This window comes from Mustelus asterias, chromosome 8 (genome assembly GCF_964213995.1).
Source record: "Mustelus asterias chromosome 8, sMusAst1.hap1.1, whole genome shotgun sequence".
Taxonomy (NCBI): domain Eukaryota; kingdom Metazoa; phylum Chordata; class Chondrichthyes; order Carcharhiniformes; family Triakidae; genus Mustelus; species Mustelus asterias.
The window spans coordinates 56416313-56433113 of NC_135808.1; the positions used below are offsets into that span (position 1 = coordinate 56416313).

Below are 16801 nucleotides of genomic sequence, written 5' to 3' on the forward strand. Positions count from 1 at the left end.
AATTTTACCCCGCACAATTCAGCTCTTTATTGTTGCTAACGCCCTTCTACCATCTGCCCACCTACACTTACAGGATTACTGCAACACAACAGCATGAGCGCTGTCAAACATAACAGTTCTAATTACGTCAAAGCATCATTAACGGTAATGAGAACTGCGTTGCCATGGTTATCTGCTGTTGTCAAGTTATCATATTGTCAGTTGCTGGAAATGTAGGCTGTAATGGGCTTATAAAAAAGCAACTTCGGTCAATTATAGCAAATTAACATTTTAGGACCATCTCTTTAATGCAATTTAAAAAGCTTGATATGCTATTCGTGGCTTATGAGCTACCTTGTATGAGAACTGACTTGTCACGGGAACAGAACGTGATAATAACTGGAGCAAGATGGACTGTGAGAAGTGAGGGTGGTGAAACTATAAAAGATTCAGCGAGAGTGACTGCCCTGGATATTAATTCCACATTTGACAGAATGTGGCATCTGGAAGCCTGAGCAAAACTGGAGTTAATAGGAATCAGGGGAAAGGTCTCCCACTCAATGGAGACATACCTCGGCACAAAGGAAGATGTGTTCACGGTCAATCATGTCAGTCCCTGAACATCACTGCAGGAGTGCCTCAGGGTAATGCCCCAGGTGCAGCCACCGTCAGCTGCTTCAACAAAGACCTGCCCTCATCATGTCAGAAATGGGGATGTTCACTGATGATTGCACAATATTCAACACCATTCGTAACTCCTCAAATACTGAGGCAGTCCATGTCCATATGCAGCAAGACCTGGACAACACTTAGGGTTGGGTTTTTTTATACATTAGTGGGATGTGGGCATTGCTGGCTAGACCAGCATTCATTGCCCATCCCTAGTTAACCTTCAGAAGCGTTAATAAGTGGAAAGTAACATTCAAGGCACACGAGTGCCAGGCAATGACCTTCTCCAACGAGAGAGAATTTAACCATCTCCGCTTGACATTAAATGGTACTGCCATCACTGAATCCCCCACTATCAAAGCCTGGGGATAGCACTGACCAGAAATTGAACTGGACTAGCCATATAAATGATGTGTTTACATGAGGAGGTCAAAGGCTGGGGATTCTGCGGTGAGCAATTCACATCCTGACTCCCCAAAGCCTGTCCACCATCGACAAGGCACAAGTCAGGACTGTGATGTCTGGAGGAGTGCAGCTCCAACAACACTCAAAAAGCTTGACACCATCAAGAATAAAGCAGCTTGCTTCATTGGCACCCATCTCCAACATCCACTCCCTCAACCACCAAAGCAGAAGATTTATTTTCTTTGTGGTCTCTGGACCGTAAACCTTTCTTTTTCAATCTCTCTCTTTACTATCTGAAGGCGAGGGGATGTTGCAAACTCTCCATGAATTTTGAATGTGTGCAAATAAACTAATCCTTCGCGTTAATCCTATCTCAGGATTGATGTGGGGTTATTAATACAAATTGGATCATACCAAAATGATTGTGGAGAAATACGCCTCCAATTATAAAGAGGAAAACACCTTTCGGGTGTTATGGGAGGTAAGTGGAACAATGAGTGCTATTTAAATTAACCCCCCACCTGTTTAAAACAATAACATGAAATACAGCATTGCTACTAGATTGCAAAATTTGTTCAGGACACCTAGCTAAGTGGCCTGGTAACAAGTTTAAGCAACAGCTTGCATCACAGAAATCTGGATCTAATACATGGATGGCATAAGGAATGACTGACTTTAAAAAAAACCCACAGGATTAGAAATAACACATTTGAAGGAAAATATCTGCCACTCAAATTAGTTACCAGTGATAAATTTAATTAACAGTTCAAAAGACAATTAAAACCGACTAATTGATAGTCAATCCCAATGCTATAATAATGCACTATACTAACGTACGTATTACCTACTCAATACTCAACAGTAGACTGATCAACTGCTCAGTATTTCTTCTCAAATGCCAGCATTTCATTTATTTATTCCCCAAATCAGCACTCACCAGTGTGACTCTAACAGCACATGACAAGGCACTAATGCATACCGGGTCTGAGATTGCCCCCAAAATAGTTTTGCTGAGTATCTCACTTAATGAAAATATCGCAACCATTGACTGGATACAAATTTGTTCATTATGCAATGGTAAACCACTAAGGTTCTGTCTGAATCAACTTAGTTATCAATTGGCATGAACACATGAAATATGCTGAATGCTGTACACACTATGACTAAACTAAGAGACAGTTAGGAGTCTCAGAAAAGCAAAATTTTTCTCTTTTGATTTTTATTCAAATTACTCGTAGCCCCTTGGATCCAATTACAATAATTTAAAAGGACTAAAAACAGGAAATTTTCTGAAAGCTCCATTTAGTTCCCAATTGGAAAGTTTAAGAAAATAACGGCATACAGACAAGAATAATACCTCGATCTACTTTTTCCCCGAAAATTGGTTAGAATATCAGCTGGTCTATTATAAGGTCCAACATTGTGACACAATGTGGCTTTTCCAAGATGGAATGAAGTTCCTGTGTAGGCACAAGATAGATGCAGCAGCTGGAGGAATTTACATTGAAGTTTTCTGATCGTGATCCTGGACTTATTAAAAATTTAGCTCGATATCATAGCCATTAAAAATAGAAGACCAAGAGGATCAGAGACAGATGTTACCCAAAATGCAGAAGCCAAATTAGCTTGAGTGAAAGGTTTGGAAAAAAAGGCCCAAAACTGAAATAAAAATATTGCACAGCAACACAAGATTCGAAACATCTTAACATTTCATAGAGGGGAGGATGCGTGAAATATCTAGAATTGCTCTCAATTCTTGGTTCTCGCGAATTGCGATGCTTATTTGGTGGGCATGGAACCTTCTTCCATGTCCACCGACCCCAACCACTCCCACCCTATCCTACAAATGAATGGCATTGACTTCAGCAGTAAATTTGACATTTGCTTTACTCCTCGGGTCTGTGCTCATTTCTCCAATTGTAACTATCCACAAACAGAAGTTTTCATTTTTTTAAAAATAAGTACATAAGTACCTACCGACACAGTTCTTATTTTATGAAGCATTTTGGATCCTTTTCTCATTTTGACTCTGACGACTTCATGTCGATGGATCCATCCACGGAGTTCATCTGCTAGCCTACACCAAGATAACAGAAAACATTGCATGAGTAATTGGCTACTGCAGCACGAGGATGATTTTCACAAGTTTAGACTGGACATTCAATCTGGGAGCTGCTGAAGCAAGGTTAAAATGGACAATCTTTATTTCATTTATTCATTCGTGGGATATTGACATCACTGGCTGGCTCATCTCTAGTCGCCCTTGGAGGGCAGTTGAGAGTCAACCACATTGCTGTGGCTCTGGAGTCACATGTAGGCCAGACCAGGGAAGGAGGCAGATTTCCTTCTCTAAAGGACATTAGTGAACCAGATGGGTTTTTCTGACAATCAACAATGGTTTCATGGTCATCATTCTTATGAGATTCTTAATTCCAGATATTTTTTATTGAATTCAAATTCCATCATCTGCTGTGACAGGATTCGAACCCAGGTCCCCAGAACATTAGCAGAGTTTCTCGATTAATAGTCTAGCCATAATATCACAAGGCCATCGCCTCCCTTTTGATTGGATCATTAACTGGATAATTCACTCAATTATGTAACACAATGCATTGGGATCTTTACAAAGGTTATTTTTTGAAATAGGCTATTTTCGATAAATTCCAAGTATCCTTAGTAGGTAACGTCAGCAAAGCACCATTAATAATACAACAGCATCAAGACATCTTACCTTGTAGGTAAATAGGTTAGTTCTGTAATGCATTGTTTACCATTAAAAACATCAGTTGAAATATTCAGCAGGCTGCTAAAATATGTATTAACTGTTAAATCCAATAACTAAATCTTGATTCACAGGGAGCAAGCTCCACAGGGATAATGCTCTCTTGGGACTGTGTTATGGCCAACAAGTAGCCACTTAATTACCCCTCAAACCCCTAGAAGAACACAATGCATTCCTAGTTACATAAATTATTTTTTTGAGTTGAGTGAAAACAATACAGTAATCAAAATAAGTAGTTAAAAGGAGCTATGGGCCACATTATATTAGAATTCAACTGAAAGCCAGGAGAGCTCTGCAGTGAAATGAGTCACGGTTGCTGAAGGGAGGGAAGAAAAAGACGGAAATATACAAAGAAAAATAAGACACATGCCAATGTAACAGCATCTGTACAGGCATGCAAAGCCAGCCAAATGGCCACCTTCTGTGCTTTAAGTTCCATCACATTCGAAATATGAAGTTCTCAATGAAAACATATTTTTATTCAAACACAGTACTTGCAAACTTTCATTGTGGGTGGCCGAAAAGCTGACTTCACTCATGCAATCCTGCTCACTTGAAACGTTTATTACAGCTTACTCAAACACCAGGGAGAAAGGGTGATTTGTTATTTTCTTGGTTGTTCTGCAGCAAGGAATGGACTTTCTTTACTGACCTTACACCCGGCATCAAGCAGTCCCAATAATGGTACAATAGCCAGCTGCAAAACCTTTGTGACCCTGCTCCAAACTTAATATAACAATATTCCATCCCCAATCCAAACAACAGCTGGTTAATTTTCTATTACATACATCCAAACAACTTGGATTTTTAATAGCAAATAATGGGTTGACAAGGAACTGGGGAGGGGATTTGCAAAAATGTTCTTCCATTTATACATTTGAAAGAAGAATTTAATCTTTATCCAGTCTGGATTCAAATCCAGGTATTAGCAATGAAAACCAAGTCCTTTAGTCCACTTGTTACGATTTCCAGACCCCAACTCCATTCTAGCTTAGAATTAAATAGACAATTTAAAGTGTAACCATTTATAACATTGCTCACACCTTCCTGTGAGCCTTGGAGACCAACAATCTATCCACAGTCAACACAAGTATTCTTGCCCTTGTCTACAGGTGTGAATATCTTGCATCTTCTCACCAACTCTCTTGACTTGGACACCTCTTGTCCCAATCACAACCAAGCCACCCAGGTTTGCTTTTGGGCAGAATACAGAGCAGTTCACAGAGCACCATCTTACTTTAAAGAGAGTGTTTCAAAACACAACAATAAATGTTATATTTGTTACACACTGCAATTCGAAGTATTCCTCCCTGCCACCAACATAAAAGGACAATCTACACAAACCTACCTCTCTATCAGGTCTACAAAATTCACTTGTGGTGCAGTTAAACAGGAAGAACGCAGCCTTATTTTAAAAGATGCACTTTGGAGGAATGAACCATCCAGTGTGCTCGATGCCAGATACCTCTATCTGCACAGCTCCCTCTTACACAAAGCACATAAAATGCTGCAGACTGGGCTGTTAAATTTAAATACTGATGATAAACATTTACTCATTAAGTATGCTCAGTAGGTATGAGAATATATCAAGCACTGCATCTTTTTTTCCAAATAAATGAAAATGAAAGAAAAACAGAGAACTTTTGGTGGTTTCCTTACAATACTCTCTACTCACCTAATTGATTCAGTCCTGTTAACTTGTGGTTGACATGCTCGTTGGACAAAAAGAAGAGGCTCCTTCTTCACCACCATCAGATCTTTTTTTTCTGAGATTGAAATCCCATTTCTGAAAGAAGCAGATTGCGAAATTTAGAAGGGCCTTGGGTCAAGGCAAAAAAGCCTAATGTCTCCACATCTACATTCATAACAATTGGTTGAAAGAAACAACAGATGATAAACACACTTTTGGGTGAACACAGAGGTCATGACTGACACATCTCGATGGCAAAAGTTACTGATTGAAATGCCGCATTTTCTTATTCCTCTACCATTGAAGTCAAATCCAAACTATGTCTAGATTTTAAACATCTTGACATGTCAAGTTAAGACAATAGCCTTTGTCTCCAAAGAGACCTGTCCTCCCCACCATCCCTGCTCAGGTTGTTTCCCTTGCATACACAATATTTGGAACTAAAATCCAAAGTTCAACAAATTCTGCACCAAAATTCAGATTTCTACCATGGCCAAGGCAAAGACCAACATCTCATGACTTATTCTTGCAGTTGCAAGTGCCAACTTGCAAAGCTTTCTCTGGATGCAATATGAAGCTTGATATAATAAAAGTTATTTTGTTAATAAAACCAACAATATGCTGCCATTTAAATAAACCCTATAAAATCAATGCATTAAGCCAAAATGAGGCTACACACTTGGCAAGTTGCTTCATGTTGCCGTAGTTTAAAAGCAAGATTTGTGGAGTTGCAGGAGTTGAGAGTAATCTGTTCTAGCAGGTACAATAGGTGTTTGATGATATTACCTCAAAGGCTATCATAACATTATTATTTATGCCTGGCTACTTTCCAAAACCTACAAGTATCCAACCATCAAATTTTGATTGACAGTTCAAATAGGTTATTGAAGGATTTGCTGTGGGGCTATGAATATAAGCCCCCATGTTTCTTAAGGGATTAAATACCTGAAGAGCTTCTAAAGTTTTGAGTGGGCTTTCATGAATGTTTTTTTATGACAACAAAGGTTGCAACAGATACTTGGATCTCTGCTTTATTTCAACACAACAATAAACCTCATATTTGTTACACACTGAAATTTGAAGTATTCCTCCCTGCCATCAACATAAAAGGACAATCTACACAAACCTACCTCTCTATCCCGTCTACAAAATTCCCTTGTGGTGCAATTAAACCTGAAGTTTGCCCTTGCCAGATACTGAGCGAGCATTAAGATTGCATTGGGCTGGAAGGAGCCATGGGGTGATGGGATCAGGGTTAGAGGGCCTAATACTTTACGAAGCACCTGGGTCCAAGGTGGATCTTGCAAACTCAGTACCTCCTACAATCACCTCCGATGTGTATCTGGGGGCAATGGGGCCAATTCCACCCTGCACTTGCATGCCTGTGCCCTCACACTGCCTGCTTATCCCCCCCCCCCTCCACCTTATCCCATTGACCAGAGTGAAAATAGGATAAGATGAGGCATGTTTTCCACAAGATAGATCCATGAACCAGGAAATTTCCTGATTCGCACTACCCACCTTGGGCGTGATTATCAGGCCCCAAGTGTCAAAAACAAATTTCTAACGAAATCATACAATACCTCCATTAAGATGTCCTCAAATTCAAGCAGAAGCCAAAATGTACACATCTCTTTACTCCTATTAACACTGATTTTGAACAAGAGAGAATTCCATCACCAGCAGTCAACAGAATGTGCATGTCCTTCAACTGGAGTTTTAAGATCACTTTTTTATACACCATGTAGTCTGATGTGAGGAAATGAAAATAAAGGGTTCGGTCTGTATGCACTGATGCGCGATTAAATCACTCGGGAGGCTGGATCGTACCCGGGAAATAAAGGCTTTTATTACTAACAAGAATGGAGCGTACTATATACAATACAATCCCAGACTAAAGGGTCACCAGGCAGTGCAGTGACCTTTATACTCCTCCAGGTAGGCGGAGCCAACTGGAGTGTATCACAGAACAATATCAACAGGTAGAACACCCCCAACCCTAACCCCAACAGTGACAACAGTAACATATGTACAAGTACCCATAGTGCTGACCATCTATGGTTCAGTACTCATAGTGGTAACCAACTATGGTTCACCACATGCACATAACTGCATCAAAATGTCCAGTCCTAACATTATGCTAACACTAAAACATTATTCTGGAATAATCATGTTTCAGCATTTGAATTGCACAAATTATGCCAACTAAACTTTTTTTTTGCATTTGCTGTGCCTCGGTAACAAATGCATCAGTTGGCTGTGCTGCAACAGCCAATGAAACCCTAGCTAATGTATCGTGACTGAATTAATCAACTTATCCAGAACTGATTCCACTGCATTCGCCAAAAGTCTGGAGGCAATAGAAGAAAAGAAAATTTAAGGTCAAGAGTCAAAGGTCAGACAGCAGTTGAGCAACACATATCACTACTGTACAGGTACCATTTAATTTGCCACTTAGTGACAATGGATTAGTCAGTGGTGCAGCACATTATCCTCACAATGCAAAGCAGCTTCATATCTTTGTGCACTATCATCCTGCAATATAGATTTGACTGCAAAGAAAAGCCGTCTGCAAACCATTAACCTATTTTGGGATAAACCTGACTGAAAGACTCTGAGCCAAAGCCGTATCCAAAAGGATAAATTTGTTGAAATGTGAAACAATTTAACTATTTTCTCATGGCTTCAACAATCACTTCATTAGAAGGGACACAATAACCTCAAATCACGTCAACAATGATTGGCTTTAGCCAACAGTCTGAAATTCCACTGATGGGTTAAATGAACATCACCAACTCACTCAAATCTTTCTGATCCTCCCCAAATAAGAAAGTTCTCATTAAGTTTTCATTAAGAAAGCACAATGTAACTGTGCTCACAAAGTTTTCATTCTCTGAACTGCCACTCAGCAAATAGACACAATGCCAAAATAATTCCAAAGTAATTCCAGTTACTGGACTGTTGGAACGTCAAGATTTTTAAAATGATTTAAAGCTGAGAAAACGAATGCAAAATACATATGACCAAGATGTGGCCAAGGTTTGAGGATGGGATAATTAATATATTATCCAATACCGAGACAATTTAATTACCAATTAAAAATGCCCTGAGCAAACAGTATGAACTACTCTTGTAATTAGAATCCTCAACATGTTGAGTTATTTGCTGAACAGTCGACTATTTGTCGAACTAGTTGAAAGGAACCAGCATCTTCTTCAACAGGTGAACATCATCAATCTCTACAACTGAACCTTGCCTCCTCCAATCCAGAAGCCACATTTTTTGTGCACCCAAGGAGCTAGTGATTTGTACTAATTTGCAACTGGATTACATTGTCAATATGTCTTTTCTCAATCGTGAAAGCCATCACAAAGCTAGAAATTTCACAGACTAGAGCAACTAATCTTGATTTATAAATAAATACCAAGATGAACAATAACGACTGGCATTGTCAGCAGTTCACAATACGTCATCAAATTAAAAGGAATAACTGTATTCTCCCTCCCTTCGGCTATTTAAATTAATGTTTCCACTTAATGACATGTCTAGCATTTTTCCCGTAAACAACAATCCAGTCTTTTTTTTAAAAAGTGTATCTTCACACACACACTTTTTCCCTTTGGGGACCAGTGGGGGAAGTGGTGAAAGGATTCCCAAGCTCATTAACAGCCTGTTGAACCAGATTCTGAATGCTTCTTCTGTGACCGACAAGTCCTGGCGTTGGACTTGAACCCAAAGCTTCTGGCCCACCATTGCAGTGCACAGGATCTTGTTCTCTACATTAATGACTGCAAGTTTCAAAACTTAGGAACTTCAATCTTTGAAGTCATTTCTTGCAGCTCATCCCTCCAACCACGTGCATGAGCCCGATTTGTCTACTGGGTCTGGGTAGACCATTTCTCTCATGGCTATCAGAATGTCACAAAACACTCAGGCGCAACCTAGCCAATCATCTGTTCACATTCAGAAAGAACTCTGTTTCAACCGTGACCACTTTTGCAGTCATATCACTTCCCTATCAATTTGGCATGTCACCTCCACATAAACCTATGAGGTTGTTCATGTTAAATAAACCCTCTCAAAAGCTGTTTTAATGCTCACTCAAAAGGTTCTCTCCAATTTTATTTTTGATAGTCATGTGCCAAAGTCTGCTGTTACAGGACAAACTGGCAATGCAGAGGTCGCAAATTCAAACCCACCATAGCAAACTATGAAACGGAATTCAATGAATCTGGTATATTATGGGCTAGCACCATGGAAACTGCAAGGCTGATGTAAAAACCCAAGTTGGTTTGGCTTTGTACCCAGCATAGCCCATATGACTCCAGTTTAGTTACTCATTTGATTCATTAAGTCCTCTTGGTAACTTGGATGCACAATAGCTACTTACATGGGATTGCCCAAATCTGGATATTGAGTTTGTTTGTTGAAGTTCATGGAGTTTGTTAATTAAAATCATAATTAGAAACTTATTACTTTTGTCATCACTTGCATATGTCAATTACATCCACCTATTCATCCCCCATGTCCCTCAAAATTCCCTCAATTCTCAAGTACCCCTGGATTTGATTCATCTGGAGATGGGCTGAAAACCAATTTCAGTTTAATTATCTAAGGCCCAGCGCACACTCTCCCACAGTGCACTGTCAATATCTTCCTGGTCAAAATAAAACTTTTTAATACTCGTCATTCAAGACGCTAATCTATTACTAGATTAAACTTCATATTTGTGCTTTTACCTCACTTCACTGTCTATTCTCCCCCCACCTTGTTGGGTCTTCAAGTGGATAATTCATATCTACAGCAGTGCGAGTTACATCGGCAAATGGTATGAGTGTCTGGCATTTTAAAAAATGCCCATCTGCTCAATAATTAACTGTGTGAGTGTTTCAGTAGTGTTCCCTTGCAATCTGCATTTTATATTTCTGTCTTATCATCTTTTGTAGTTCCCTTCTCTGTTCTAGTAAAAAAAAACAGACCTTCTGAACACTTGCCAAGACAAGTCCAGACAGTAAATTACCAGCCTGCTTTATTTTACAGCATGTGAAATAAACATTATGCTAAAATTAAACTTAATTCAATCATTATTTTCTTTGTGGATTAATACAACATCATGGCAACACTAAGCTTCTTCATAATGATAGGTCATAAAATCATAGAATAGTTAACCCACAGGAGGCCATCACTTGGCCTGCAGTAGAAATGCAAGCAGGGAGACCCTCCTTGTTTCAACCTCCAGTGGTTGCAGAGTGCAACTTTCTATCACTTAATCTGTGTAAATTATTCACTAGTTGACTAATTAACTAAATATGGTAAGACAAAAATGGCAGGGTTGGTGGTGTGGTGTGACAGCAGTGCACAGGAATCTGTGGAATGCAGTACAATCTCGGGTAACCATTTCTGCAGAAAGTGCAGCTTAGGCAACTTCAGTTCCAAGAGGATCTTTGAACCAGCAGGTAATTATGCCCCTTAGGTCAGGCAGAACTAGTCGCTGGTCGGGAACAGGAGGATGTGACTGCAGGTCAAGCAGGTAAAGGAACCAGTATGAAGTGATGGAGCAGCTTCAGCCCCTGAATTTGCCCAATAGCTTTGGAGTTATTGCTACGTGTGGGGATCAGGAGAAGGACTCCAGGTGGATGAGCAGACTGACCATAGCACCATGGTGAAGGATGCCATTCTAGTTGGGGGAGTGAAGAGGAACGTGGTAGTGTTAGGAAACAGCACAGTCGCATACTGTTATTTGCAATCGAGAGCAGAGTCCAGGCGGCTGTATTGCATGCCTAGTGCCAGGGTTCGGGATATCTGTGCAGGGATGAAGAGGAACTTGCAGTGGGAAGGGGAGCATCCAATGATCATGGTTCATTCATGTACCAATGACAAAGGTAAGGCTAGGAAAGAAATTCTACATAAACAGCAAGAGGAGCTCGGCACTAAATTAAAACACAGAACTTCAAGGCAATAATCTCTGGACTATTAGCTGGCATAAGGTAAATAAGATTAGCAAGATAAATGCATGGCTCAAAGCCTGGTGTTCTGGCTCATAGGTCACTTATACCTGTCCCAGGGAAAATGGAGACCATACTGCTGGGACGGTCTATATGTGAACCAGGCTTGGATCAGTGTTCCAGTGAGCTGTATATCTAGGACAGTAGATTGGGTTTTAAACTAAATAGTGGAGAAAGGGATCAAATGTGGGAAGATGTGACAAATCAAAAAGAGTAGAGACAAGACAGGAGAGCAAGGAATTAGTAGGAGAAGTGAGAAACAGACCATGAGAGGAAGAGATAGAGAGTAGAAAACCAAGAGTAAATCAGCAGATAAGACTAGAGGTTACAAAAATAACAAGGAGGGCAAAATGTAAGTCTCAGTTTCTGAATGCAGGTAGCATTTGAAACAAAAGCAGAGGAATTGAGAACACAAATAAATAAATAACTATGATCTGACAGCCATAACAGAGACATGGCTGTAGGATGACATAGATTGGGACCTGAATATTGAGCAGTACAGGGCATTTAGGAAGGACTGGAAGTGAGGAAAAAGTGGAGGGGTGGCGGCTGTCTTAATTATTGATGGTACAAGCAGAATAGAGAGGAATAACTGAAGCTCAGGAAATTAGGATGTAGAATCAGTTTGGGTTGAGCTGAGAAATTATAAAGACAATAAGTCACTTATGGGAGTGGTGCACAGGCCACCCGCCAAATTGTAACTACATAGCAAGTCAGAGTATAAAAGAGCTTTTTAGTAAGATACAGCAATGATCATGGAAGATTTTAATCTAAATATAGATTTGAAAAATCAGATGGGCAAAGATAGCTGAGATGAGGAATTCACAATGTTTTTGCAACAGTTTCTTAGAACAACATGTTCTGGCACCAAGCAAAGAGCAAGCTACCCTCGATCTGGTATTATGCAATGAGATAGAATTAATTAATTACCTCAGTGAAGGTGTTCCTTAGTAGCACAATCATAACATGATTGAAAGTTACATTCAATTTGAGGAAGAGAAGAGTGGGTCCATGATTAGTATTTCAAGTTTAAGTAAGGGTAATTATGAGGGTATGAAAGTCAAGCTAGCTAAAGTGAACTGGCAAATTAGGTTACGGGATAGGTCGATAGAGATACAGTGGCAGACAGTTAAGGGAATATTTCAGACAATACACAATAGACACATTCCAGTGAGAAAGAACAATTCCAAGGTGTGAACCCCACATCCGTGGTGATCTAAAAAAGTTGAAGAATATATCAAACTTGAAGAAAAAGCATATAATTACACAAATATGCCTGGCAGGTCAGAAGACTGGGCAGAATATAAAAAAAACAAAGAATGACTAAAAAATTAATAAGAATGGAAATATTAGAGCACAAGAGAAAGCTAGCGGGAAGTAGAAAGTCAGATTGTAACAGTTTCTATAGATATTTTAGAAAGGAAATTTAACGAAGTGAGCGTTGATCCTAAAGAAAGTGAGAATTGAGAGTTAGTAATGCAAAGTAAGGAGATGAACAGATATTTTGTATCAGTCTTCATTATACAGATCACAAGTAACATCTCAGAAATTGTTTTAAATCAGGAAACAGAAGCGGGGGAAGGTACTCAGGAAAATCATCAGGGAAGTGGTACTTCGCAAATTGTTGGAACAGGTGGCAGGCAAATCCCCACGTCCTGACAGACTTCATCCTTGGGTCTTAAAAGCAGAGGGAAGTGAGACAGTTGATGCATTGGTTTAATTCAATATATTGCAGGATTCCTTGATTCAAAAAGGTAAGTAGGAAACTAAGTTATGGGTAGGATATAAGGAGGCTATAAAGGGATATAAATGGGTTAAGTGAATGGTAAAGATCTGGTAAATGTAGTATATTGTGGGTAAAAGTGAAATTGCCCATTTTGGCAGGAAAATAAAAATGAAGCAGATTACCTGAACGATAGATACTGCAGAGCTCCGAGGTGGAGAGAGATCTGGCTGTCCTAATGCGTGAATCACAAAACGTTAGTATGTAGGTCATAAAGTCAGAGGTTTAGAGCATGGAAACAGGCCCTTCGGCCTAACTTGTCCATGCTGCCCCTTTTTTTAAAAAGCCCCTAAGCTAGTCCCAATTGCCCACATTTGGCCCATATCCCTCTAATACCCATCTTACCCATGTAACTGTCTAAATGCTTTTTAAAAGACAAAATTGTACCCACCTCTACTACTAACTCTGGCAGCTTGTTCCAGACACTCACCATCCTGTGTGTGAAAAAATTGCCCCTCTGGACCCTTTGGTATCTCTTCCCTCTCACCTTAAACCTATGTCCTCTAGTTTTAGACTCCCCTACCTTGGGAAAAGATATTGACGATCGAGCTGATCTATGCCCCTCATTATTTTATAGACGTCTATAAGATCATCCCTCAGCCTTTTATGCTCCAGAGAAAAAAATCCCAGTCTATCCAGCCTCTCCTTATAACTCAAATCAGCAAGTCCCGGTAGCATCCTAGTGAATCTTGACTGCACTCTTTCTAGTTTAATAATATCCTATAATAGGTACAGCAAGTAATTAGTAAAGGTAATAGAATGCTATTGTTTCATCAACGATTTTTCATTCATTGTAAAGCCAGAAGTGAGGGTCTTTGCAGCTGATTGCACAATGTTCAGCACCATTCATACTGAGTCAAATACTGAAGCAGTCCAAATGCAGTAAGATCTGGACAACATCTAGTCTTGGGCTGACAAGTGTGACACAAGTGCCAAGCAATGACCATCTCCAACAAGAGAGATCTAACCATCGTCCCTTGACATTCAATAGTATTACCATCGCTGAATCCCCCACTATTAACATCCTGGGGGTTATTAATGACTAGAAACTGAACTGGATCAGCCGTATAAATATTGTGGCTACAAGAGGTCAGAGGCTGGGAATTCAGCAGCAAGTAACTCACTTCCAGACTTCCCAAAACTTGTCCACCATCTACAAGGAACAATTCAGCAATGTGATGGAACATTCTCCACTTGCCTGGATGAGTGTAGCTCCAATAATACTCAAGAAGCTGGACACCGTCCAAGACAAAGCAGCCTTGACACCCTTTCCACAAACATTTGCTCCCTCCACCACCGATGAACAGTGACAGCAGTATGTACCATCAGCAAGACACATTTCATCAAGGCTCCTTCAGCAACACCTTCTGTTATCATCTAGATGGGCATGGGCAGGTGACACATGGGAACACCACCACCTGGAATTTCCCGTCCAAAACACTCACCATTCTGATCTGGAAATATTTCACCATTCCTTCACGGTTGTTGGGTCAAAATCCTGGAACTGCCTCACTAACAGAACTGTGGATCTAGCTGCACCACAGGGATGGCAATGGCTCAAGAAGGCAGCTCACCACCAACTTCTCAAGCACAATCAGGAATGGGCAATAAATGCTGGTCTCGGCAAGATACATATATCCTGCAAATTATTTTTTCAAAAATACTTTTAAATGATTGACGGATAACTGCCACGATCAGGCAGTTTCTGTTAAACTAAGTTTTTTAATACCTTGTAGTTTTGAAGTTCAAAGTCATCGGTCTGACTGTTAACCTAAATTATAGCTGAAGAAAAACTTACCAGAGATATCCCATCTGCACTAAGTTCCCATGTCAGCAATCAATCCCCGTAGCACGTCGTCTTCATCATGCCACTCTGTGCTCCCTTCTCTTGTTCGATTCAAAATAACTTGCAATGATTTTCCTGAATTTTTATTCTCCACATGGAGTGCTAATCTGCCCACACACCTCTCTTTAAAACAATAGATTTGTTTCTGCCTATTTTCTGAATTGTAACAATGTTCACAAATTGAGGGGAGATTCTGTGTCAGCCTCTTCCTGCCAAAGGCTCAGGAGCAAAGATCTCCCCATGCAATGATGGGAAATGTGTACTTCACTACGGAGACAGGTTGAAGAACTGTTGATTTGTTCAAAGTTTTTTGTGAAAACAACTTAAAATCTTCAATCATTTGCATTTCAACCAGCTTCACCTTGGTGACTTCATTTGTTAGACCCCTCTGCATGCATTTGCCTTGCACATCAACACTGTCCCAAATTTATTTTTGGAAAACAGTTAAAATCCACCACGGGGCACCCGAGCAGTTGATTAGTGTCTCGTTCGCTCTCAAGAATCAAACATTTAAAAAGCCAGCTCTCATGGTCTTCTTGATCAAGAAGCAATAATGAAACAACACTAACAAACTCAGACCTTTTCACACTTCAGCAAGGATGTAAAATTTTTAAACAAACCAACATGCCTTGGCCTTAAACTCAACCCTGGAACACCTGGATAATAAGGACATTTGTGTCAGACTCCTATTTATTGACTACAGCTCAGCCTTCAACAATCTAATTCAAACAAAAAGTAATTTCCAAACTCCATGGTCGTGGGCTCTGTTCCTCCCTCTGCAACTGAATCCTCGACTTCCTAACTTATAGATAGCAATCAGTAAGGATAGGCCTCCCCCGTGATTATCCTCAACACTGGTGACCCACAAGGCTGTGTACTCAACCCCTTGATATACTCCTTATACACTTATGACTGTGCGGCCAAATTGTGTTCCAACTCCATTTTCAAGTTTGCTGACAACACCACTGTAGTGGGTCAAATCTCAAACAATGATGAGACGGAGTACAGGAAAGAGAAAAATAATGTGGTGAAATGGTGCAACGTCAATAATCTGTCCCTCAATGTCAGTAAAATGAAGAAGCTAGTCATCAACTTCAGGAAACATAGGGGAGGTCACGCCTCTGTCTACATCAACAGTCCTGAACTGGAGATGGTCGAGAGCTACAAGTTTCTAAGTGTTCAGATCACCAACAATCTGTCCTGGACCTGCCATACTAATGGCTCTACTTTGTCAGAAGGCTAAGGAAATTTGGCATGTCCACTATGACTCTTAACAATTTTTACAGATACACCACAGAAAAATCCGGATAGGATGCTACCACAGGTTGGTATGGCTCCTGCTCTGACCAAGTCCGCAGGAAACTACAAAGGTTGACAATGTACCCTGGCCAAACCAGCCTCTCATCCATTGATTCCATCTATACTTCCTGCTGACTTGGGAAAGCTGTCAGCATAATCCAGGACCCCATGCACCCTCGATATACTCTGTTCCACATTCTTTGTGGGAAAAATATACAAAAGTCTGGAAACCTGTATCAACAGATTCAGGAACAGCTTCTTTCCCTGCTGTCATTAGACTTTTAAATGGTCCTATCATATATTAAGCTGATCTTTTTCTTCACCCTGCCTGTAAATGCAACAC

At 40.1% G+C, this 16801-nt stretch overlaps 1 protein-coding gene across 1 annotated transcript in view; it reads right to left on the bottom strand.

The window, feature by feature from the left end:
* The window catches only part of atf6 (activating transcription factor 6), a 349485-nt gene that overhangs the window by 203308 nt on the left and 129376 nt on the right, over positions 1-16801 (bottom strand). The window contains exons 11-12 of the mRNA XM_078218025.1: positions 5511-5621; positions 3031-3130 (exon numbers count right to left, since the gene is read on the bottom strand). Coding sequence (XP_078074151.1) covers positions 3031-3130; positions 5511-5621 — 211 coding nt within the window. The remainder of the gene's footprint in view (positions 1-3030; positions 3131-5510; positions 5622-16801) is intronic.